The 26330-nt window shown below is 41.4% G+C and overlaps 1 protein-coding gene across 1 annotated transcript in view; it reads left to right on the top strand.

Annotated features, from left to right (window-relative positions):
* The window catches only part of dnaaf9 (dynein axonemal assembly factor 9), a 208770-nt gene that overhangs the window by 43903 nt on the left and 138537 nt on the right, over positions 1-26330 (top strand). The window contains exons 7-12 of the mRNA XM_060840002.1: positions 2912-2989; positions 3329-3430; positions 4691-4746; positions 14503-14638; positions 24327-24408; positions 24497-24533. Of these exons, the coding sequence (XP_060695985.1) occupies positions 2912-2989; positions 3329-3430; positions 4691-4746; positions 14503-14638; positions 24327-24408; positions 24497-24533 (491 nt within the window). The remainder of the gene's footprint in view (positions 1-2911; positions 2990-3328; positions 3431-4690; positions 4747-14502; positions 14639-24326; positions 24409-24496; positions 24534-26330) is intronic.

Raw genomic sequence — 26330 nt, 5'->3', positions numbered from 1 at the left:
ACGATATAAACTGGCAAAAGAACTGCAACAAAAACTTAAACGTCTTTTCAGCGGATCCAAACACTCCATACAATCATCACAGGAATTCCTAGACAAGGTTGGGAACATAAACATACACAAGGACAAAGCAATGGTCTCATTCGGTGTACTGATGCTGTTTACGTCACTTGACAAAATCTTTGCCAATGAGACAATAACCAACCTCCCGAACAAACAGAACAGATAATACGACAGGGGACCTATCAAAGAGGACTGCATACTCAAACGACTTAGTTTATGCTTGACGGTACACTTCATATTCAGCAGCCAGACATGTGAACAAATCAGTGGGACATGCGGTGGGCTCATAGCAGAAGCAGTGATGCAAAGACTGGAACAAACAGCTCTTTCTCAAATCTAACCCAAGCTCTGGATCAGATACATGGATGATGCTTTTGTACGAATTAAGAGAATAGTCAGCACCATGCTCGCAGGGATCAAATTTATGAGAGGAGGAAACCAACAGCCAACTCGCATTCCTGATGTGATGGTAGAAAGAACACAGGATGGATGAATGCACTGCAAAAGTGTGCATAAAAGCTCCACGCTCTGTCCAGATCCTGAACTTCAACAGCAACCACCGAATTAAACAAGGAAATTGCATTAGGAGCTACAGAAGAGCTGTTCAAAAGGACTACAGAACACTGCAGCACTCCCTACCTGCGAAGAGAAGAAGAACACCTCCTTTGCCATGGACAGATATCTTCTACTGTGGATGCCGAGCAGACAAACAACATAACAAGGACATGCCATGACCTAACACACGAGTTATGCTACCTTTTGTATTTTAAAAAAAGCCTTGTAACTAACGGCAAAATTCTCCAACCACTCTGACAGCCCTTAAACCACAAGCCACGCTCAGCTGACAACTCGCCAGAATAACCTACACTCATCATGTGCAAGACTAATATTGTTTGCAAGGAATCTTGTAAACTCTGTATGGAACACTATATAGTGCAAACAGGTAGACGACTAGCAATCTGTATCCATTAACACAGAGTAGCCACTAAATGCCATGACCACCTGTCCTAGTAGCCATGCACAGATTAAAAAAAGGACTGCAAATTTGACTGGGACAACACAACAACAATAAGACAAGCTAAACAGAGGACAGGCAGAGAATATCTAGAGGCATGGCACTCATTCATTGATTCCATTAATAAACACACTGACCTAGACCAAGTAAACCGACCACGGTAATGAACAATGGGAATCTGCAACTGGAAGCAGCAGGAATGAAACCAAATAAATTCCAGAAGAGACAGTTCAGCAGTGCTTCACAGGAGGCTTCAAAGCATAGAGGATGTCACCTAGATAGGGGATGAAACTTCTGCAAATCAACTTCCCAGCTTGGCAAGTATACCCACAACTATGGCAACCAGCACCACAGCTACATGTCTTTATGCAAACCTTGAACTAAATTTCTGTGTAACTTCAAGAAAAGTGTTAATAGTAGATCATGAATGTACGCTTGCTTGCTGGCATGGAAAGTTAGTTTCCAGACATTTCATCACCATATTCGATCACTTCTCAAGTGAACCTCCGAATGACGCACTGGTGGTGTAGTCTGCTTTCCATTGAAATGTTTGGCTTTCCTTGGGTTGGTGATGTCATTTCCTGTGGTGGCATCATTTCCTGGGAATGGTAAATGGTGTCCAAGTCCATGTTTGTTGAGAGTTCTGGTTGGAATCCCATGCTTCTAGGAATTCTCGTGCATGTCTCTGTTTGGCTTGTCCTAGGATGGATGTGTTGTCCCAGTCGAAGTAGTGTTCTTCCTCATCTGTATGTAAGGATATGAGTGAGAGAGGGTCATGTCGTTTTGTGGCTAGTTGGTTTTCATGTATCCTAGTGGCTACTTTTCTGCCTGTTTGTCCAATGTAGCGTTTGATACTGTTCTTGAAAAATATTTTGTGAATGACATTAGTAATGCTTGTTGTCTGTATGGTGTCTTTTCAAGTTCATTAGCTGCTGTTTTAGTGTGTTGGTGCGTTTGTGGGCTACCTTGATGCCAATGGGTCTGAGTATTCTGACAGTAAATTCCGAGATGCCTTCGATGTAGGAGAGAGTGGCTAAGGTTTCTGGACATGGTTTGTCTGCTTGTTTGGGTTTGTTGCTCAGAAATTGGCAGACCGTGTTCATTGGGTAGCTGTTCTTTTTGAATACATTGTATAGGTGATTTTCCTCTGCTCTGCGTAGTTCCTCTGTGTTGCAGTGTGTGGTGCCAAATTGAAATAATGTTCTGATGCAACTTTGTTTGTGAATGCTGGCATGATTGCTCCTGTAGTTAAATATTTGGTCTATACGTGTTGTTTTGCTGTAGACACTGGTTTGAAGCTCACCATTGGCTGTTTACCCTACTGCGAAGTCTTGGAATGGTAGTTTTACTGTTTAGTGAATTTTATACCAGAAAGGATATTATTGATTGATTGGTCTTGAAGGTTTCCTCTAATTTGTTTTGTTTAATGATGACAAAGGTGTCATCCATGTAGTGGACCCAGAGTTTGAGTTAGATGGTTAGCAGTGCTGTTTATTTGACTCTCTGCATTACTGCCTCTGCTAAGAACCCTGATATTGGAAATCTCATAGGTGTTCCGTTGGTTTGTCTGTAGGTTTGTTGTTGAAGGTGAATTGGGTGGTAAGACATCGGTCCACTAGCTTGACAATACTGTCCTTGCTGATGAAGTTGGTGGTTTTTGGTGTGTGTGTCTTTGGGTCTTCTAATAAATCCTTCTCTGGTGATGAAACATCTGAATACAAAGCTTCCAGCTCAGTGAGCAAACGTACATCCAGACCCTCAATCTGAGCTTGAAATCTTCTCAAAACTTGATAATAGTCTTTTATTATATTGCCTGTCATTTTCTTTTAATTTTAGTTATTTGATGCTAGCGAGGAGCTGTGGCAGACTTATAACAAATTGGATCCAGCCTCTCTGGAAGTCTTGATTTCTGAGGTAATTCAATAAATGCTAATATGTTATCTTTAACCAACATTTAGAAACTAAAATAGAGCTGCTTTGCAATGAGGAATCAATTGGTGTTTAACAGAAGAGTGAATGTTGCATTCTTAGAGTAATGCAGGTTAAAGTTGCATTTCTTAAATTAGATAAGTTGTGTTTTGGAATATAACCTTTTAATTGGGTGAGACCCAAGGAATTTATACATACAGTAGAAATATTTGTTTGTGTGATATCATAAGTGAAAAATGAAAACATTCCTATGAAAAACTGTGAATTTTAGGAGCTTAACAATTTGTTTGCTGTATGTACTTTTGTCCATTTTGAATTTTTCAGGATTTGACAGCATTTGACAGACAATGGGCAAGCTTCTTTTCCAACTTTGACATTGAGTCCTCTTCCTCAATACTGGATCTTTCAGAGGCACAGGCTGGAGAGGTGGGGAATGCATAATTATTGCAGTATACCTTATCCCATGAGCATTTATTACAGTTCTTCAGTTAAAAATGATGTGCAAAAATATTGTGTTCTAAAATATCTAAATTGATTAGAAAGAAGAATTTTGGATTCAGCTTTGTGAATCGAAGCTCAATTTTTAATTCTGTGGACTGTCTGACTAAAAGCTCTTCTTACAACTCTGGTTGTGGTTTGGAGCAAGAATGGGAGGTAAATGTTGTTCTGAAACAGGTGGTGCAATGTTTTGGGTCAACTCCACAAGGCTTAGAGTTTTCACTGTCCTTTTAAAGGTTGGTTTACTTGGTTTTGGTTCTAGATATTGTTTTGCATTAAACTCCTATTTTCTTTCCTGAATTTATTTACCCTGCCCCTTTCACAGCCACTTGCCTCCACATACACTTCTTTTAGATGGAAGAGCAGACAAATGGGCTGCAAGCTACTCCATGGCTTTCAACACCAATGCTCTTCCATGGATCAACTAACTGGAGGCATGATGGTAAAGGGTATGAAATTAAACAAGTCTCTTTTAAACCCTCAGGGAATGCTGCAGGTTGTTCCACTACTTCCATTGTAGAAGCAGCTGTAGGTGATGGAAACTGTTGTAGTTGAGTATCAGCTCATGCTTTATGGATTGAAAATTTGAATTGCTGGAAGCTTTCTATTTTTAACAACAATTCAAGGAAGGTACAACTTCAGTTTTGTTCACGAGAGGTGGCAGTGTTGAGTTAAAATACTTACCCAGCTGCTGTGGAGTGGGGAAATGGGATAAAATTGGGCCATCCAGAGGAAGATACAAGATGGCAACAGCAGCAAGTGGCCTGTGAGATGCTTGCCTCGGTTTACTAGGGCATTGCCTCATTTTAACGATGAATGTTGGAGCTGCAAAGTCTCAAACCAAAATGGCACTTCACATGCCCGCTGGCACGTCCTAGTTCATGCACATATCAAACAGGAATTTTTGAAGGGAGACAAACCATAATCATTCTTCGTCTTCCTGCAAGTGTGTTGGAAGGCAAATAATTTTATGCAAACATTTTCCTTTAATAGAATTTGTACACTTCAGACATGTGTCACTTGTCTATAATCAGATGGTTAAAAAATCATATGGCTCTTAATTTAGACAGAAGCTGTGAACCATATTGATTACTTTGAAGCAGTTTGGCATTGATTACCTTAGTACTCTCTCTTTTTCCACAGATGTTTTATTCCCATCCATGTACAACATTTTATTTTCTTTTTCAGCCATTTCGAACTTACTTTAGCCATGGGTTGATCACCAGTCAAATTACAGAGAAAAGGTAATTGCGTATGTATGCTAAATATTTATTTTGGTATTTTCCATAGTGTCTAAATTTTACTCTTTTAAAATTGTTTAATTGTGGCTCTGAGGAGGTAGCCTTTTATTTTGTCAAATTGGCTCTTTGTGTTTAAGTGCTGAAGCTGTCAATTTTAAAAAAAATTGAATGGAGTACAAGTAATCTTGTTAACTTGTTTTTAAAGTAATTTTGAATATCTTGAACTCCAAAGTTCCTCCAGTTAACAGGCTAAAACAGTATGACACCAACAGGAATGAAAATAGTGATTGACTTATAATAGAACAGTGCAGACCCATCGGTCCACAACAGTGCCATTCTAAATTAATCCCATCTGACTGCGTGTGGTCCAAATTCCTGCCAGTTCATGTGTCTGCACAACACACCTCTTCAATATTGCTATTGTTACTTGAGATTCTGAGAGATAAGATGTACATGCATTTGGAAAGACAGGGTATGATTTAGTCAGCATGGTTTTGTGAGGGGGAGATTATTCCTCACAAATTTATTAGAGTTCTTTGAAGTGATCAGGAAAGTTGACAAGGGGAAGGGCAGTAGTCGTACTTTATATGGATTTCATTACTGCCTTTGATAAGCTTCCGTATGGAAGGCTATTCCAGAAGATTAGATCGCATGGAATCCAGGTCGAGCTGGCAAATTGGATACACAATTGGTTTGATGGTAGGAAGCAGAGGGTAATAGTGGAGGAATGCTTATCAGACTGGAGGCGTCTTTCTCGTGGAGTGCCTCAGGAGTCAGTGCTGGGCCCATTATTGTTTGTTTTCTATATCAAGATTTGGGTAAAAAGTACAAGGCATGATCAGTAAGTTTGCTGATGGCATTAAAGTAGGAGGTATGGACAGTGAGAAAGGCTATCAGAAATTGCAGCAGGGCCTCAATCAGCTGGGAAAGTGGGTTGAGAAATAGCAAATGGAATTTAGATTAGATTAGATTAGATTACTTACAGTGTGGAAACAGGCCCTTCGGCCCAACAAGTCCACACCGACCCGCCGAAGCACCACCCTCCCATACCCCTACATTTACCCCTTACTTAACACTACAGGCAATTTAGCATGGCCGATTCACCTGACCCGGACGTCTTTGTGACTGTGGGAGAAAACCGGAGCACCCGGAGGAAACCCACGCAGACACGGGGAGAACGTGCAAACTCCACACAGTCAGTCGCCTGAGGCAGGAATTGAACCCAGGTCCCTGTTGCTGTGAGGCAGCAGTGCTAACCACTGTGCCACCGTGGATATGGATATGTATGAGGTCTTGCATTTTGCAAAGTCAAATCAAGGTAGGAGTTTCATGGTGAATGGTAGGGCCTTAAGGTGTGTAGTATAAAAGAGGGATCTTGGAGTTCAGGTTCACGGTTCTCTGAAAATGATTCATAGGTAGACACTGCAGTGAAGAAGGCTTTCAGCACACTGGGCTTTATCAGTCAGAGCATTGAGAATGGAAGTTGGGAAATCATGTTGCAGTTATACAGTACATTTGTGAGGCTACACTTGGTATATTGTGTTCAGTTTTGATCACCTTTTTGTAGGAAGGATGTTATAAGAAAGATGAACTAGAAAGAGTGCAGAAGAAATTTACAAGGATGTTGCCAGGGCTAGAGGGTCTGAGTTACATAGAGAGGATGGACAAGCTAGGACTTTTTTTAAGAGGTTAGGAGATTAAGGGGGAATCTTTTAAGTGTATAAGATCATGAGAGGCATGGATAGGGTGAATGCTCTTAGTCTTTTTCCCAGGGTTGGGGAATCGAGGAATAGAGGGCATCAGTTTAAGGTTAGAGAGGAAAGAATAAAAGGGAACCCGAGGAGCAACTTTTTTTAAACACAGAAGGTGATAAGCATGTGGAATGAGCTGCTGCTGGAAGTGGTTGAGGAGGGTACAGTAATAACATGTGGACAAATATATGGGATAGGAAAGGACGAGAAGGATATGGGCCAAGTGCAGGGAAATGGAGTTAACATGGATGGACATTTTGATCAGCATGGATCAGTTTAGCCAAAGGGCCTGCCTTCATATTGTAGGACTCCATGACTATGTATCTGGTTCTGTCATCTTCCCTGTCAGCATGTTCTAGGCACCTACCACTCCTCTCCTCCTTTTATAAAAAAAAACAGACTCGTTTTGCACATCTCCTTCAAACGTTTTCCCCCTCTCACTTTTAACCCTATGTTTGATTAGTATTTGACATTTCCATACTGGGGGGAGAAACTCCAACCATTCGCCCTGTCCATCCCTCTCAATTTTATATACTTTTATCAGGTTGCCCCTCAGCCTCTGATGTCCAGCAAAAACAATCCCAAGTTTATCCAACCCCCTCCAGTCCATGCAACATTCTGGTAAATCTTTCGCATTTTTTCTAATTTTTCTACCAATCTGTTCAGCGACGTTATTGTATACTTCTGGAGCAGGTGGAACTTGAACCCATGCCATGACGACCAGAATTTCTCTCAGTACTGCAAATGTGGCCTGAAAGAGTTTTAGACAGATGCATCAAGACCTGCCAACTTTTGTATTGATTTTCCTGATCGATTGGTGGCAAGCTTGCCAACCATCATCTTTATCATGTTGCTACTTTCAGGAATCTATGGACTTGCATGCCAAGATCCCTTTATGTCAGTGCTCCTAAGGGTCCTGCCATTTACTGTATACTTGCATTTAACCCACAAAATGCATCATTTCACATATCGAACTTCACCTGCCATTTCTCCGTCCAACATTCTAACTGGTCTATATCCTGCTGTATTCTTTGACAACCTTCTTCATGATTCACAAATTCAACACCTTTGTGTCATCTGCAGACTTGTTGATTTGACACCTACATTTTCATTCAAATCATCCATCCATATATTACAAACACCAGATCATAGTACTGATCCTCTGGCCACAAACCTCCAGTCTCCACAACTAATCTGTGTTTTGTATGATCGAGTCAATTTTGGATCTAACTTAGCAACATACTGTGGATTCCCTATGACTTAATCTTCCAGTCCAGCATAACAGAAGAGACCTTGTCAAATGCTCAGTCATGTCCATGTGGATAACATTCACTGCCCTACCCTCATCAATCATTTTTGTCACATCCTCAGAAAACTCAATCAAATCTGTAACACAAGACCTTCCCTGCACAAAACTATGTTAATAAATCCATTCTTCTCCAAATGTGAGTAAATCCTGTTCCTAAGAATCTTCTTTTGATTGAGGGATTGCTTATTCTGTCTACAACTTGCTGCTTACGCTGCCAAACATGCAAGTAGTCCTGTTTGGGAGCTTCACCAGGTCGCAACTTCATTTTCAGATATGCCTGATGCTGCTGCTGGCATGGCCTCTTGCACTCTCTGTTGAACCAATGTTGATTCCAAGACTTAATCGTAGTGATTGAGTGGGTGATATGCTGAGCCATGAGATTATGGATTCTGCTGGAGTCCAATTCTCCTGCTGTTGATGAGCCACAGCGCCTCATGGATGTCCAGTCTTGAGTTGCTAGATTGGTTTAGAGTCTGTCCCATTTAACACCGTGATAGTGCCACACAACACGACATAGGATATTCTCAATCTGAAGATGCGACTTGTGGACCTGCAGCAAGCAGATTGGTGAGGATGTGGTCAAGTATGATTTGGAGATGCCGGTGCTGGACTGGGGTGTACAAAGTTTAAAAATCACACAACACCAGGTTGTAGTCCAACAGGTTAATTGGAAGCATTAGCTTTTGGAGCACCGCTCCTTCATCAGGTGGTTGTGGAGTACACAGAATTTATAGCAAAAGTTTACAGTGTGATGTAACTGAAATTATACATTGAAAAATACCTTGATTGTTTGTTGAGTCTCTCATCTGTTCAAATATCATGATAGTTTCACTTCTTTCATATGTAAATCACAAGACCTTCTTTTTTTTTCTAGAAGTTAAATTTTCAGGTTAACTGTAACAATTGGTGTAAGCCAGATAAAATGTTGAAGGTATTCGTCCCCGTGTTCTCTGTCTGTGCCATAATGTTTAGACTGATTCTAATCTCTAAAGTGAGTTAAAAGAGTATTACATGAATTCACATTTTTTTTCTCTTGTTGGTTCCCTCACCACCTGTCGGTGACCTAGTCTAGCAAGTATGCCTTTTAGGACCTGACCAGCTCGATCAGTAATGTACCACAGAACCATTCTTGGTGGTGGACATTGAAATCCTCCACACAGAGTACATTTTGCACCCTTGCCATCCTTGGTGCTCCCTCCAAGGGTTGTTCAATGTGGAGTACTGGTTCATGAGTCAAGGGAGGGTGGTACGTGGTAATGAGGAGGTGGTTTCCTTGTCAATGATGAGCCTGAACCCATGAGACGTCATTGAGTCCAGAGTCAATGTTGAAGACTCCAAGGACAACTCCCTCCCTCCTGTGTACCATTACCAGTGGGGCAGGATATATGCAAAGATGGTAATGATGGTGTCAGGTATGATTCCAGGAGTATGACTATGTCAGAAGGCTAATCTCTGAGACAGCTCTCCCAATTTTGGTACTAGCCTGCCAGATGTTAGTAAGAAGGACTTTGTAGGGTCATGAGGCTTGTTTCTAACATTGTCGTTTCTGGTGCCAAAGTTGATGCTGGCTGGGCCTTCAGGTTTAATTTCTTTCTTGAGATGTTGTAGTAATTGATAGTACTGAGTGGCTTAGTCAGCCATTTCAGAGGGCAGTTAAGAGTCAACTTCACTGCTGTGAATCTGGAGTCACATATCAGCCAGACCCAGTAAGGTCTGGTAAGGAAATTAATGAGCTAGGTGGGTTTTTCCGACAATTGATAATGGTTTCATGGTCTTCAGTAGATTCTTAATTCCAGATTTGTGTTGAATTCAAATTTCATGTGGCATGGCGGGATTCCAACCGTGGTCGTTGGAGCATTTGCTGAGTTTCTGAGCTAAGAGTGTAGTGATAATGTCACTACAGCCATTGCCTCCTGGGTACACCTAACAAATTCAGCCTGTCTGAGCCTGTAGAATTAAGAGTCCTAGTCAGTGTTGGGGATGTTTAAAATCACCACTACAACAACCCTGTGGTTTTTACATCTTCCCATGATATGTTCCTGTAACCTCCACAGGCAATTTGGAGGCCTGTAGTGTGACCCTGTTAGTGATTGCATCTTACTTATTCCTAAATGCTACCAGTGTGGCCTTGCTGGATGAGCCCTCCCAGATGTCTTGTCTTTGTGCAGCCATGACATTCTCCTTTATCAGTCATACAAAACTTTCCATCCTATTAAATCCTTCTCTATCAGGTCTGAAACATCGAAACCCTGGAATGTTGAGCTGTCAGTCCTGCTTTTCGCTCAACCAAGTTGCTGTAATAGGTACCACATCATAATTCCATGAACTAATCCAGGCTCTAAGCTCACCTGCTTTCCCTGTTATACCCCTTACATTAGAGTTAATATGCTTCACACTGCCAGTCCCACTGTGTTCAGTAACCTTTCGATTAGACTAGACTTAATCTTTACCTTTTCCTCAATTATTCCACTTGCTGATATCATTCCTTTCAATGATTTAAATGACGAGCTGGCATTTCCTGCTGTGGGTATTTTTCTTGAGTGACCTAACTACATGTACCTATCTTTGGCCTAGATCCCTTAATTATTTTTCTCTCTGAAGCAAGGATAAAGTTAACAATTGCTCTTTATGAAAGTGTTTTCTAAACCTCTACCACCCTTTGTGTGTAAAAGTGCTTCCTGAGGTTTTATAGTGCCACTTGAGAGGATTTAAACTGGTGTAACAAGGAGACAGGGACAACATCAGTACATAAAATGGCTGATGAGTCTGAGAACCAGGTCATTAAGTCTAAGAGGAAGAATAGACACCAGGGAGTTAGTAAACAGAGGGATTGGCGGTCTGAAATAGATTTGCTTTAATGCAAATCTAAGGCCAAAGAACTTAACTTGGAATTTTGCATCTGACTATGATGTTGTAGCTATTACGGACTTTGTTGAAAGAGATAAGATAAAGTTATTTTCCCTAAAATGGGGGAGTTCAAAAGTAGGGGGCATATTTTTCAGGTGAGATGAGAAAATTTTAAAAAGGATATGAGGGGCAACTTTTTTTCACAGTGGTTTGTGTGTGGAACGAACTGCTAGAGGAAGTGCGTTTAGAAGAGATTTGGACAGGTTCATGAATAGGCAAGGTCTTGAGGGATATGTTTCGTCCCTTGGGTGACACGGTGGCTCAGTTGGTAGCACTGCTTCCTCAGTCAGGGACCCAGGTTTGATTCTAGTCTTGAGCGACTGTCTGTATGGAGTTTGCACGTTCTCCCCGTGTCTGTGTGGGTACTCTAGTTTCCTGCCTGATGTGCACGTTAGGTGGGTTGGCCTGGCTAAATTGCCCATAGTATCCAGGATTGTGTAGGTTGGGTGGTTTTGCCATATGAAGTACAGGATTTTTAGATTAGATTAGATTAGATTAGATTATTTAGTGTGGAAACAGGCCCTTCGGCCCAACAAGTCCACACCAACCCACCGAAGCGCAACCCACCCATACCCCTACATTTACCCTTTACCTAACACTACGGGCAATTTAGCATGGCCAATTCACCTAACCCGCACATCTTTGGACTGTGGGAGGAAACCGGAGCACCCGGAGGAAACCCACACAGACACGGGGAGAACGTGCAAACTCCACACAGTCAGTCACCTGAGTCAGGAATTGAACCCGGGTCTCGGGTGCTGTGAGGCAGCAGTGCTAACCACTGTGCCACCGTGCCGCTCATACTTCCTGTGATGTTGAGCTAACCACTAAAACTCATACTTCCTGTGATGTTGAGCTGCCAGCAGTGAAACAGCCACAATTTTGGTAGCGGTGGTTGTGTCTGGGTGGAATGTGCTTTGGAGGGTTGGTGTGGACTCCATGAGCTGAATCACCTGCTTACGCACTGTAGGGATTCTATGAAAGCATATGGCACATTTGCCGCCATTGGGAGGGACATTAGGTAAAAGGTTGGCAAGTCATGTTTGGTTAGGCCATTTTTGGAATAATGTGTACCGGTCTGATCACAACACTACTAGAAGGATGTGGAAGCCCTGAAGAGGGTATGGAAATGGATTACCAGGATCTTGCTTTGTTTCGAGGGTATTAGTTATGAGGAGAGATTGGTCAAATCTGGTTTCTTTTCACTTGAATGTCGAAGGATATGGGTTGACCTGATACAAGTTTATAAAATTGAGTCAAGGATAGATTGGATGGTCAGAGTCTTTTTTTTTCCCAGGGTGGAAATGTCAGTTAGAGTCATAGAGATGTACAGCATGGAAACAGACCCTTTAATCTAATCCGTCCATGCCGACCAGATATCCCAACCCAATCGAGTCCCACCTGCCAGCACCCGGCCCATATCCCTTCAAACCCTGTCTATTCATATACCCATCCAAATGCCTCTTAAATGTTGCAATTGTACCAGCCTCCACCACATCCTCTGGCAGCTCATTCCATATGTGTGCCACCCTCTGCATGAAAAAGTTGCCCCTTAGGTCTCTTTTATCTTTCCCCTCTCACCCTAAACCTATGCCCTCTAGTTCTGGACTCCCTGACCCCAGGGAAAAAAACTTTGTCGCTCATAGGTTTAAGGTAAAAGGGGATAAGTTTAAACACTGAGAGGCAAGTTTTTTTTTAACACAGAGAGCATATGTGCTTCAAATGCCCTTCCAATTACACGATCAAACATTTAAAACGCATCTTGCCAGATATGTGAATAGGCAAGAAAAGGAAGAAAACAGACCACAGAGGCAAAAGGTTTTGGCTTAGAAACTTGTCATCTGTTGAAGTAGTTTCCTTGGATGCTGGCTGAACTGCTGTGCTCTTCCAGCACCACTGATCCAGAATCTGGTTTCCAGCATCTGCAGTCATTGTTTTTTCCACCTTGGTGGTTTGAAGTGCCTGTTCCTGTGCTGTATTCTAGCATCTCTCCTGAATGGCCTTGTCCTGATTTCTAGACTTTGTTCCCTCATTCTAGAATCTCCAATCAGTCAAAATAAGTTATCTTTCTCTACCCTGTGTTTTCCTGATATTATTTTGAAGCCTTTGATCAAATTATCCTCCAACCTTTTACATTTTGGAGAAAACTGGCACAATCTATTTAATCTCCCCTGGTAACCCTGAGGTCCAGATATCGTTCTTTAAATCTAATATACTTCATGATCCAGTCTCTACAACCTTCCGTAGTTAAGAATCCCATAAGTTTACTGCTCTCTGATAGAAGAAATTCCTGTTCATCTCTGTCTTAAAAGGGGGTGATCCCTTTCTCTAAGATTAATCCATCAGCTCCTAAACTCTCCTACAATGAGAAATAACATCTCCACAGCTATCCTGGAAAAGTCCCCAAAGGATCTTGTATGTTTCAATAAGTTTGTCGTTCATTTGTCTAAACTCAAATGAATACAGCGCCAACTTGCTCAACTTCTTATTAGAAACTAATAGATATCCAGGATCACCCAGTGAACCTGTTCTGGTCTACTTTCAATACCAATATGCTTTTCCTTGGATAAGGGAATTGAGGAAACACTTCTTGGTATAAGGAAAGTTATTCCACATTATTTCAGCTGAAATAATGTTAAATAAACTACTTGGTAGTACTGAAACTGAGTATTGCTGACAAGTTTTGTCAAAACGTTTTGTTTTAGGCTTGTTATGATAATTTGCATGAAGACCAATAAAGACAATAGCAACCTTTCTGTGCTACATGAGAGAAGAGTGCTGTTTGGTTTGCAGGCGGACTCTGGTAGAGACATTGCCATGGAGAATGTCATGTTTATGATTGAAATCTATATACCAGGCTTTGTTTTTAGTTTTCAAACTAGGCACATTGACTGAGTGGTCTGAGAAATGATCCACTCAGCACTGTCTTTTCCTCCAGTACAAATTGTTTTTCTCCCTTTCTTTGTATTTTTGCAAATTGTCTTGCTTCTGAATTGTAAGTAGATTACCCTTGAATTAATGTTTTCATCACCTGTTCTGATTAAATAGATCATAGCTGATTTAATTGTGTCCTCTACTCCATATTCTCTCTAACTGTTATAATAGTTCCTCCCCATGCTTACCAGGAATCTTATTATTTCTGTTTTAAAAATATTTTAAACTCAGTTCCTCCAAAGACTCGGGACATTTTGTGCAGAAAAGAATCTCATCAGTGTCTTAAATGGGCAGCCCCTTATTTTTAGACAATGACTCCTTGTATGTTCTCTCAAAAGAGGAGACGTCCTTTCCACTTTTATCCTGTCATGCCCACTTGGGATCTCTTTTTTTTGTCTGTCAAGTTACCTCTTTCTTCACTAAAATGCAGCGGTATAAGTCTAGCTCTACCCATTCTTTCCTCATGTGAGAATTGTCACATTCATCTAGTAAACCTTCTCTGAACTGCTTCCAATATGTTTATATCTTTCCCTTCAGAAGGAGGTGAATACTGTACCCAGTGCTCCATCAGCCGGTTGGTTGGATAAAGAAGAGCACAGAGTGATTCCTGCTTGCCTGGGCAAAATGTATTCCTCAATCAGCATCATAAAGGATTATCTGGTCGTTGCTCTTTGTGAAAGCTTGCTGTGCATGTACTTTCTTCCCTGTTTTGTATGTTAGAATAGTGACTACATTTCAGAAAGATACTTTGCTTGGAAAGTGCATTGAGGTGTTTGCATAATATATAAGCCTTTTGTTTTTTTTATGAAATTGGGCAAAAAATTTCCAAAATAACTTTTTTTTTTGCTTCTTATTTAGCACTGACCGGCAACCTTTTGTTCTTTTTGGTTGTCATTCAACAAAAGAAAACTTAAACTCATACAGCTTTACTTTTCCATCTGAGGGTCACCTTGTTCGAAACACAAACAACAGAGGAGGCACTGCCAGACATATGGTAATTCATTTTTCCCATCTCCTATTTTTATACATTTTGATTATGCTTGCTTCTTTGAAGTTGTTGCAAATTTCCCACTAAAATACTTTGTATTTCTGTCAGGGATACAAAAAAAAACTAGTTTGGACTTGTCATTGTTCTTGAAAGTGGAAGTTTAAGATGACAAAATGAATTTCAAAACTGTGTTCATGAATTTATTGGCAGAGGGCATTTTCAAATTGGGTTGCATCCAAGTAGCTTTGCATAATGCGTCTCATAGAGTCATAGACATATATAGCACGGAAACAGATCTGTCGGTACAACTCATCCATGCTGACCAGATATCCTAATCTAAACTCGTCTCAGGTGCCAGCATTTGGCCCATATCCTTCTAAACCCTTCCTATCCAGATACACATTCAGATTCCTTTTAAATGCTGTTATAATTGTACCAGCCTCTACCATTTCCTCTGGCAACTCATTCCATACCTGCACCACCGTCTATGTAAAAGTGTTGTCCCTTAGGTCCGTTTTAAACCTTTCCTCTCTCACCCTAAGCTTATGCCCTCTAGTTCTGGACTCACCTAACCCCATATTAATCCTATCCATGTCTCTTGTGATTTTATAAACCTCTATAAGGTCACCCCTCAACCTCTGATGCTGTAGGGGGAACAGGCCCAGCCTATTCAGCCTCCGGATGCTGGCTGAACTGCTGTGCTCTTCCAGCACCACTGATCCAGAATCTGGTTTCCAGCATCTCTCCCTGTAGCTCAAATACTTCAAGCATGACAACATCCTTGAAAATCTTTTTTTGAACCCTTTCAAGTTTCACAAAATCCTTCAAATAGGCAAGACAGCAGAATTGCATGCAATATTCCAAAAGTGGCCTAACCAATTTCCTGTACAGCTGCAACATGACCTCCCAACAGTGATTCTCTATACCAATATAGGAAAGCATTCCAAGCGCCGCCTTCACTGTCCTATCAACCTGCAACTCTACGTTTCAAGGATTTATGAACCTGCACTCCAAGGTTTCCTTTGTTCAGCAACACTCCACAGCACCGTAACATTAAATATATAAGTCCAGCTCTGATTTGCCTTTCCAAAAGGCAACATGTCACATTTATCTAAATTAAACTCCATCTGCTACTCCTCAGCCTATTGGCCCATCTGATCAAGATCCCGTTGCACTCTGAGGTAGCCTTCTTTGCTGTCCACTACACCTCCAATTTTGGTGTCATCTGCAGACTTACTAACTATAACTTCTGTGTTGATATCCATATAATTTTTAAAAAATGATGGAAAAAAAGTGTACCCAGTATCGATCCTTGTGGCACACTACCGTTTGGAGGCTTCCAGTCTGAAAAGCAACCCTTCACCCCCATCCTCTGTCTTCTATCTTCAAGCCAGTTCTGTATCCAAATGGCTAGTTCTCCCTGTAATTCCATGAGATCTCATTTTGCTCGTGTTTATGACGAGGAATCTTGTCGAATGCCTTCCTGAAGTCTCTTTCGATCATGTCCACCGCTCTGCCCTCATCAATCCTCTTCGTTACTTCTTCAAAAAACAATCAATTTCTTAAGACATGATTTCTCATGCATAAAGCCATGCTGACTATTGCTAATCAGTCCTTGCCTTTTTAAATACATGTAACCTGTCCCTCAGGATTTCCTCCAACAAGCAAATCTTAGCAAGCCTTATACACATAATGGTAAGGTCCTGGGAAGTGTTGCTGAATGAAGAGACCTTGGAATGCAGGTTCATAGCTCCTTGAAAGAAGGGTTGTAGGTAGATAGAATTGTGAAGAAGGCGTTTGGAATGCTTTCCTTTATTGGTCAGAGTATTGAGCACAGGAGGTGAGAGGTAACATTGTGGCTGTGCAGGGCATTGGTTAGGCCACTTAGAATATTGTGTGCTGTTCTGGTCTCCTTTCTATCGGAAGGATGTTGTGAAACTTGAAAGGGTTCAGAAAAGATTCGCGATGGATGTTGCCAGGGTTGGAGGATTTGAGCTATAGGGAGATGCTGAATAGGCTAGGGCTGTTTTTCCTGGAACATCGGAGGTTGAGGAGTGACCTTATAGAGGTTTACAAAATTATGAGGGGCATGGATAGGGTAAATAGACAAGTCTTTTCCCTTGGGTCGGGGAGTGCAGAACTAGAGGGCATAGGTTTCGGGTGAGAAGGGAAAGATATAAAAGAGACCTCAGGGGCAACTTTTTCATGAAGAGGGTGGTACGTGCATGGAATGAGCTGCCAAAGGAAGTGGTGGAGGCTGATACAACTTCAACATTTTAAAAGGCAATTTGGATGGGTATATGAATAGGAAGGGTTTGGAGAGATATGGGCTGTGTGCTGGCAGGTTGGACTAGATTGGGTTGGGATATCTGGTTGGTATGGATGGGTTGGACCGAAGGGTCTGTTTTTGTGATTTACATCTCTATGACTCTAACTTGCCCACCACTGATGTCAGCCTCACTAGTCTATATTTCCCTGGCTTTTTCTTATGAACTTTCTTAAATCTCATCAGATTTATTTTTTATCTAAGACTGACAGTGTTATTTTTAAATTAGCCAGCAAGACTGGTGGCAAGATTTAAACTTTGACAGGCTTCTTGATGATGATCTCTTCCATAAGTCCAGACAACAACCTTAATCTTGTTTTTTGTCAGTTCATTTTTGGTTCTCTGGAATGCCACTTCACATCTATCTTTAGTGTTGATTAAGTGGCTTCCCACCTATTCGCTCCACCCTCCCTTCTGACCTATCACTTATATCCCCACTCCATTCACCTGTTATACTCTTTGCTACCTTCTCCCCAGCTCTTCCTCCTCCCCCACCCCTCCTATTTATCTCTCCACCCTGGACGCTTTCTGCTTCTATGATGAAAGGCTTTTGCCCAAAATGTCTATTTTTTCCTGCTCTTTGGATGCTGCCTGACCTGCTGTGCTTTTCCAGCACCACTGATCTAAACTCTGGTTTCCAGCATCTGCAGTCCTTACGTTTGCCTGGCTTCAACAGTAGCTTACATCAGAATTTTTGATAGCACGGGTACAATAAATAGAATCAAATTGTTAGGAAAGCCCATTTATTTGTGATATGGAAGTATTAAAAAAACTAGTAATGGGCTTTGGACATCTTCCTAATAGCGGAGTTGTTCAAAATTGGGCAATGGAAGATACAGGCAGTGCCACACTGCTTTCTAATCATCTTGGAAACCAGCAAATATATCTTATATATTCAAACGAAAGGATGAAGGGCTAGCCGTAATAACTGCAAACAAAACATCAGACTTTAGATTATGTCAGTATGCATTGCAATCGTCTCTTCTAAAGACGAGTACAGAGGAACCTCGATTATCTGAATATCAATTATCCGAATTTTGGATTACCAGAAGAAGATCTTGAGTCTCGTAAAAACATTACATCAAAGAAGTGTTACCAACACAGGTGCAATGATGGTGTCTTTTGTTTACAATGATTAAAAGTGACTTTGGCTTGCTGAAATGCTGTGGAGAACAGTCCTGGACATTGATCGGACCTCAGGCACCGTCTCCAAATGACTAATCTCGGTTTCGCTCTTGTTCCAAATGAAGACAGATGGAATGACAATCCGGGCAAATTCAGAGCACTGAATATTCTGCAAAGAATACACCAGCCCAGTCCAAAGCTTTTGTATCCATGTATGAGTAGGGCTTGTCCATAAGGGATGGCTGTTTTAATGTTTTGGGTGGAAGCTGGAGAGGTGTAGCATTGTGAGGTTGTCTGTGGGTTTGCAGTAGTGTGTGGTGCTGAGGTGTCCATCCTTGTTGGAGATGCATGTGTCCATGAATGAGACAGATAGTAGAGAGTAGTCCATGGTGAGTTTGATGGTGGGATGAATCTTGTTGATATCACTGCGAAGTTTTATCGAAGCTTCCACCCAAAATACATTTAAAACAGCCATCTCCTATGGACAAGCCCTGTACGTACACTGGATCTGTTCAGATGAGGAGGAACGTGACGGGCACCTGGAAGGACTCCGTGTTCCATCATAAGAACAGGGTATGATGCTCAACTCATCAACTGCCAGTTCAGAAGTGCCATAGCAAGGAACTATAATGACTTCCTCAGGAGACAGACAGGCACGTGCTGTAACCGACAGGCTACCCTTCGTTGTCCAGAACTTCCCAGGAGCCAAAAACCTACGCCATGTTCTTCGCGACCTGCAGCACGTTATCAACGAGGATGAGAAACTTTGCCAAGACCTTTCCCACACCTCCACTGCTCACCTTTAAATGACTACCAAACGTCAAACAGATCATTGTTTGTAGCAAACTGCCCGGCTTTCAGGACAACTCCCATACAATCCTGTCACTGTAGACGCTGCAAGATGTGTCAGAGTGTGACACCACCATAACACGTGGGGACACCTCCCACCATATATGTGGCAGGTACTCATGTGACTCAGCCAACATTGTCTATCTTATACGTTGCAGGCAAAGATGCCCTGAGGCATGGTACATTGGGGAAACCGAGCAAAGGCCACAGCAATGGATGAATGGGCACTGCACAACAATCAATGGGCAGGAGTGTTCCCTCCCAGTTGGGTAACACTTCAGCAGTCCAGGACAGTCGACCTCAGACCTTAGGGTGACCATCCTCCAAGGTGGACTTCAGGACAGGCAGCAGCGAAAAGTGGCCGAGCAGCGACTGATAGCTGAGTTCCGTACCCATAGGGAGGGCCTCAACCGGATCTTGGGTTCATGTCACACTACAGGTGACCACCATTGCACTACACACTCACATACACTCCTATATACACACAGGCACACAGACACTCTCACAAACACATTCTCACTCCTATAGTCACATACTCCCACACTCTCACATGCATCCTCTCTCAGACCTGGATACTTTACACTCGTGCGAACACATACATTCACAACCCCCCCACCCCAGACACAGGCAGACACACACATGCACGTTTGTGGGGTGCATGTGTACTTGCTGAGTTACAGTGTACTTTGCTCAAAAACTGCATGAATCCATGTAAGACTCTGTTAATTAGAATTAGTCTAAACATTATGGCACAGACAGGGAACACCGGGTAATTACCACCTTCAACATCTTTTCTGTCTGATGCCAATTGTTACAGTTAACCTGAGAATGTAACTTTCTCTTAAAATTTTGTGATGTACATATGAAAGAAGTGAAACCATCATGGTCATCCAACAGATGATACTCCATAAACAATCAAAGAATTTTTCAATGTATAATTTCAGTTACATCACACTGTAAACTTTTGCTGTAAATTCTGTGTCTTACAATTGTGTTCTCCACAATCCCCTGATGAAGGAGCAGCGCTCTGGAAAGCTAGTACTTCCAATTAAATTTGTTGAACTATAACCTGGTGTTGTGATTTTTAATTCAGAGAATGGTTTGCCTTTCCATCTTTCCGACCAAAGTGCATGTCGTTACACTGCTCCATGTTAAACTCCATCTGCCACATATTGGCCCATTCTCTTCACCTATTTATATTCATTCATAAGGTGCTTATTTCGTCATTACTTTGTACTATCCTGCCAATTTCTGTGCAATCTGCAGATTTGGCTAGAGAGCCTTCTATCCTTTTATCCAAGTCATTAATATAGATTGTAAATAGTTGGGCTGAAGGACTGAACCCTGTGGCACCCATTAGTTACTATTTTCTTTTGTCCATGAGTCAGTCACCTTTAGATTAGATTAGATTAGATTACTTACAGTGTGGAAACAGGCCCTTCGGCCCAACAAGTCCACACCGACCCGCCGAAGCGCAACCCACCCATACCCCTACATATACCCCCCACCTAACACTACGGGCAATTTAGCATGGCCAATTCACCTGACCCGCACATCTTTGGACTGTGGGAGGAAACCGGAGCACCCGGAGGAAACCCACGCAGACACGGGGAGAACGTGCAAACTCCACACAGTCAGTCACCTGAGGCGGGAATTGAATCCAGGTCCCTGGCGCTGTGAGGCAGCAGTGCTAACCACTGTGCCACTGTGCCGCCCTATCCAAGCTAATAAATTACATATAATCCGATACAATCCAATCTCATGAATTAACCTTTTGTGCAGCACCTTATCAAATGCCTTCCACAAGTACAGATATATTGTTTTACAGGATTGCCATTATCCGCTTTGCTCGTTACATCTTTGAAGAACTAGCAAATTAGTCAAACATGATTTTCATGCTGACTCTGATGGATAACGTTTGACTTTCTAAATATCCTGATATTACTTCCTTGCTCATTGATTCTCACCCTTTCCCAACAACAGATGTCAAACTAACTGGTGTGTAACTTCCCATATATTGCCTCTCTTTTTAAATAAGGGCATTACATTTGCAATTTTCCATGTCCAGGGAATGCTGCAATATTGTAACCAGTGGATCCACTATTTCCGCTGCCACTTCCTTTAATATCCTAGGATGTAGGCCATTAGACCAGAGGACTTGTCCGGTGTCAGTGCTAATAGTTTGCTGAGTACCTTTTCCTTATCGTTGTTGATTGTTTTAAGATCTACTCTTTCAATTGCCTCTGACTTGCCTGCTCCAGTAGGAACATTGCTTTAATTTTCATGATGGAAGACAGTAGTAAAGAATTGATGTAACATCCCTGCCATCTGTGCCCCAGTATTAATACTGCGGCTTCATCTTCCAAGGGACCACCACTTACCTTTTTAACAACTCCATTCCCTTTTATATTTGTATATAAGGTATTCCTCGTTTTCCTTTACAATTTACCTTGACTCTTTTAATTAAATGTTTTATTATCCCTTTCTTTATATTTGAAAGTTTGCTAATCTTCCAGTCTGCCACTGGCCTTTGCAATATGGTGTACCTTAATTTTTCACTTTATATTGTACTTGACCGCCTTGTTTGGCCATGGCTTTATTTTTTTAACCACCCCACTATCTTTCTTCCTCACTAGATATGTTTTAGTTGTGAAGAGTTGATCTCCTTAAACAATTGTTGCTGCTAATCCATCTTACCTTTTAGGCTTTCTGCCCAATCTACTCAGGCCATCTGTCCTTATGCCTATGTAATTTCCTATGATCAATTCCAGAACAGTGGTGCGAGACTCCACATTCTTACCTGCAAACTGAATTTTGAATTCAATCATACTTTGATCATGACTCTTGAAAGGATTCTTAACTATGATGTCATCAATTGATCTTTCCTCATTACACAATTCCAAATCCAGTGTAGCCTGTTCTCACAACATACTGCTCCAAGAAACAATCTAATACATTCAGTGAACTCTGCCTGTAGGCTACCCTCGCTAATTTGATCCTTTCAATCTATGTGCACGTTAAATATCACCCACGATATTGCCATACCTTTTCTTGTAAGCCTCTAATATTTCCTGGTTTATACCGTGCCCCGTTGTGGAGCTTTTGTTTGGGAGCCTGTAGATTACTCCTATCATGTACTTCTTTCCTTTGCTGTCTCTCTTATTTCTACTCAGACTGATTCGACATCTTGATCTCCTGTACTTATGTCTCATTACAACACTGATCTCTTCTTTTACCGGCAAAGCTATACCACCTCATTCTTTCTTTTTCTATCTTTCTGAAATGCTGGGTACCTTTTGGATGTTCAAACTCCAGACTTAGTCTACTTGTGACCATGTCCCAGTAATCGCTACCAAATCATACCCCTTGTTTCTATTTGTACCATTAACTCATTTTCTTTTCAAATGCTTTGTGCATTTGACACAAACTTTTAAATTTGTTCTACTGATAAATTTCCTTCCTCTTTTATAATTCCTTGGTGCATAAAGACATTTGTGTTCTGCCCCTCACCTTTATTGTCTGGTAACCATCCACCACATCGCTAACCTGTACGCTTACCTCCTCCTTTTAATTGGGATTTTCTAGTTACCCCAAAACTGAACCCCACTCCACCCCATTTAGTTTAAAGCTCTGATTACAGCCCCAGTTACGTGATTTGCTAGGATTCTGGTCCCATCACAATTCAGATAAAGACCATCCCATCCGAACCGATCCCCATTTCTTCCGTATTGGTGCCAATGTCCCATGAAATCAAAGCCGTTCACACCAGTCTTTAAACCACATTTCATAGAGTCATAGAAATGTACTGCATGGAAACAGATCCTTTGGCCCAACATGTCCATGCCGACCAGATATCCCAACCCAATCTAGTCCCACCTGCCAGCACCCAGTTCATATTCCTCCAAACCCTTCCTATTCAAATACCCATCCAGATGCCTTTTAACTGTTGCAATTGTACCAGCCTCCACCACTTCCTTCTGGCAGCTCGTTCCATACCTGTACCACCCTCTGTGAAAACGTTGCCCCTTAGGTCTCTTTTTATATCTTTCCCCTCTCACCCTAAACCTATGCCCTCTAGTTCTGGACTCCCCGACCCCAGTGAAAAGACTTTGCCTATTTCCCTTATCCATGCCCCTCATAATTTTGTAAACCTCTATAATGTCACCCCTTAGCCTCCGCGCTCCAGGGAAAACTGCCCCATCCTGTTCAGCCTCTCCCCATAGCTCAAACCCTGGCAGCATCTTTGTAAATCTTTTCTGAACCCTTTCAAGTTTCACAACATCTTTCCAATAGGAAGGGGCCCAGACTTGCATGCAATATTCCAACAGCAGCCTAACCAAATGTCCTGTACAGCCACAACATGACTCCCCAACTCCTGTACTCCATACTCTGACCAATAAAGGAAAGCATACCAAATGCCGCCTTCACTATCCTATCTACCTGCAACTCCACTTTCAAGGAACTATGAATTTGCACTCCAAGGTCTCTTTGTTCTGCAACACTCCCATTACATTTACCTGCTTAATTTTATTGACCTTGTCTCCGTTAGCTCGTGGCTCAGGTACTAGTCCAGAGATGATTACCTTTTTTGGTTCTGCTTTTTAATTTAGCTCCTAGTTGGTCATAATCTGTGAGCAGAACCTCTGCCCTAGTTTTATCTATGTAATTAGTATCTAAGAGGACCACAATAACTGGATTTTTATCCTCCCAATCCGAGTTTCTCTGCAGCCCAGATGAAAGAGTCCAAGCCCAAGCACCAGGTAGGCAACATAACCTTTGGGAGCCTTAGATACTGTTTTGTGACCAGGATCATGCCCCTAACTTTACGATCCCCAATTACAACTACACTTCTCTTCTTTCCTCCCCAATAGCTTCCCGCACCATGGTGCCTGGGTCAGTTTGCTCATCTTCCCTGCAGTCCCCATTCCCATCCGCAAAGGGAACAAGACTCTCGAACCTATTCGACATGGACAAGTATACATTAGTTAATGGCACGCTCATTTCTCAACCAAATGTTAAACAATTTTTGTAGACTGAATTAGATGGCCAATAGATCAGTTGATATTTTATCTTCAATGTTGAAAACATTGTTAATGATTCTTTGGAAAGTTTCAGGATAATAGCCAGAAGTTTTTTTTAGTCACATTCATTTGGGTTCTTAATTTAGTTGAATGCACAAGATATATTAGGAGTTGTGACAAAAATGCGTGCTCTGGGAAATACTACAAAGTTACAAGCTAATCCTTATGGCGATTTTTTTTTTTAATGGTTGAGCTCCATTTGTTAATTCTGAACTTCTGTCAAACTTTGCTTTTGTCTGAAAATGTGGAGAATTGTTATTTGCTTGTTTGCCAGGTTTAGATGAAATAATACAAATACTGTAATAACTTCTAGGTTGTGCAGTGCACATCTCCCAGAGGGCCTTTAGGATGCTCAAGGACTTTCTTTTTTGGAAATTCACATGTACCTTATATGGGTAAGCTGATCTTTAAATATTTCATGAGTTTCTATATTTATGATTTTCAGAAATTAAATGAATGCCTATTTTATTTCAATTCTTGCAGGCAAAGACAACAATCAACAGAAAAATAATGAACTCTTGTAAGTTTTACTGACTCTCTATGCCATCTTTAAAAGTAAAGACATGAATAATGGTCTAGGATCAGTGTTAGCTGCAGTGGCTATCAAAATTTCTTTTTATAAAGTTGAAAATCTGAGAATTATTGTTGTAAAAGAATTTATAGCTCGGAATAAGATTTGAAAGAAACCAGCTTTGCAATAGCTGCCAAGTTGTTTAACTTTTCTACGGAGTTCATTTGATCTGTGCCCATTTACAATTAGTTTTTGTTCAAGTGATATTTCGTATTTTTGGCAAATTTAAACAGATTTGTCTGAGAAAGTATGCCTTTGTTCTTAAACATCAATTATTTGTTAAGTGATTTTTCTCCAATGGGCGGCCACAGATCTGGAGCTGAACTGGACAGCCATATACACTAAGTCCTCAGTGTCTGTGAGAGATAGGGCACAGACCGTAAGCATGGATACCACAGTCATGTACCATGAAGGACCACACAATGTTTACTGAAAGCAAACCAGATGTGAGACTGGGGAATTTAAAGATGGGGCCTCGAGCTGGCATAATGAGGATGTGGATCGTGAATCAGTGTATAATGAAGTTTTTTTTGCAATAACTGTAGCGACAAGAACAGGTCAGAGGCTGAGAGTTGTGATGAGGAACTCGCTTCTTGGTGCCCTAAAACCTGTGTGTTGTTGCTGAGGCACAAGTCTGAGTGATGACAAAATATTTTCCAGTTGCCTGGATTAGTGCAGCTCCTATAACACAGAAGAACAGACCCTTTGGCCCGTAATGTCTGTGCTGACCATGGGCTATTCTAATCTACCTGCATATGGTCCGTATCCCACTGTTCTTGCCTGTTCATTTGTCTGTCTAAATGCTGCTTAAACTTTGCTAATGTATCTGCTTCTATCACCTCCCCTGGAATTGTGTTTTAGGTACCTGCCACCCTTTGATTTTGTGTTTTTTTTTAAAAAAAATTACCTTTCCTTGCGTATCTCCTTTAAACTTGTCCATCTCACCTTCAACCTAAACCCCTTAGCATTTGACATTTCCACTCTGGGAAAGAGATTCTGACTACCCACCTCTCAATTTTATTTACTTCTATCAAGTCATCCCTCAGCATCTGACGCTGTTGTGAAAATAATCCAAGTTTGTCTAACCTCTCCTTATTAGCTGATGCACTTCAATCCAGGCAACATTCTGGTAAATGTCTTCTGCAACCTCTCCAAAGCCTCCACATCCCTTCTTACAGTGTAGTGACTAAAACTGCATAGAGTACTCCAAATGTGACCTGAACAAAGTCTTCATAAGTTGCAAAATGATTTGCCAACTTATACTCGGTGCTCTGACCAATGAATACAAGCATGCTGTATCCCTTCTTCAACATCTTATCTACTTATGTTGTCACTTTTAAGGAGTTATGGACTTGAACCCCAAGCTCTCTTTGTACCTGAGTACTCCTAAGGGTCTGGCCATTTACAATATACTAAGTTCTCGCATTTGACCTCATAACTGTTCAGATTAACATTTATCTGCCATGTTAATACCCAACTTTCCAGTTGATCAATATCCTACTGCATCCTTTGATGTTCTTCCTCACTATCCACAATTTTCATGTTATCTGCAAACTTATATTCAAACCACTGTCCTTTTCATTCAACTCTATTACGAACAACAGAAATCCCAGTATAGGACTCCACTATACACAGACCTCCGAGAAACACCCCTGCATAATATACCTTCTATGGCCAAGCCAATTTTGTATCTGTCTTGCTAGCTTACCATGTGATTTGATCTTCTGCATCAGTGTACCATGAGGA

Source organism: Hemiscyllium ocellatum, chromosome 1 (genome assembly GCF_020745735.1).
Source record: "Hemiscyllium ocellatum isolate sHemOce1 chromosome 1, sHemOce1.pat.X.cur, whole genome shotgun sequence".
Lineage (NCBI taxonomy): Eukaryota > Metazoa > Chordata > Chondrichthyes > Orectolobiformes > Hemiscylliidae > Hemiscyllium > Hemiscyllium ocellatum.
This window is presented reverse-complemented; position numbering and strand designations above follow the sequence as displayed.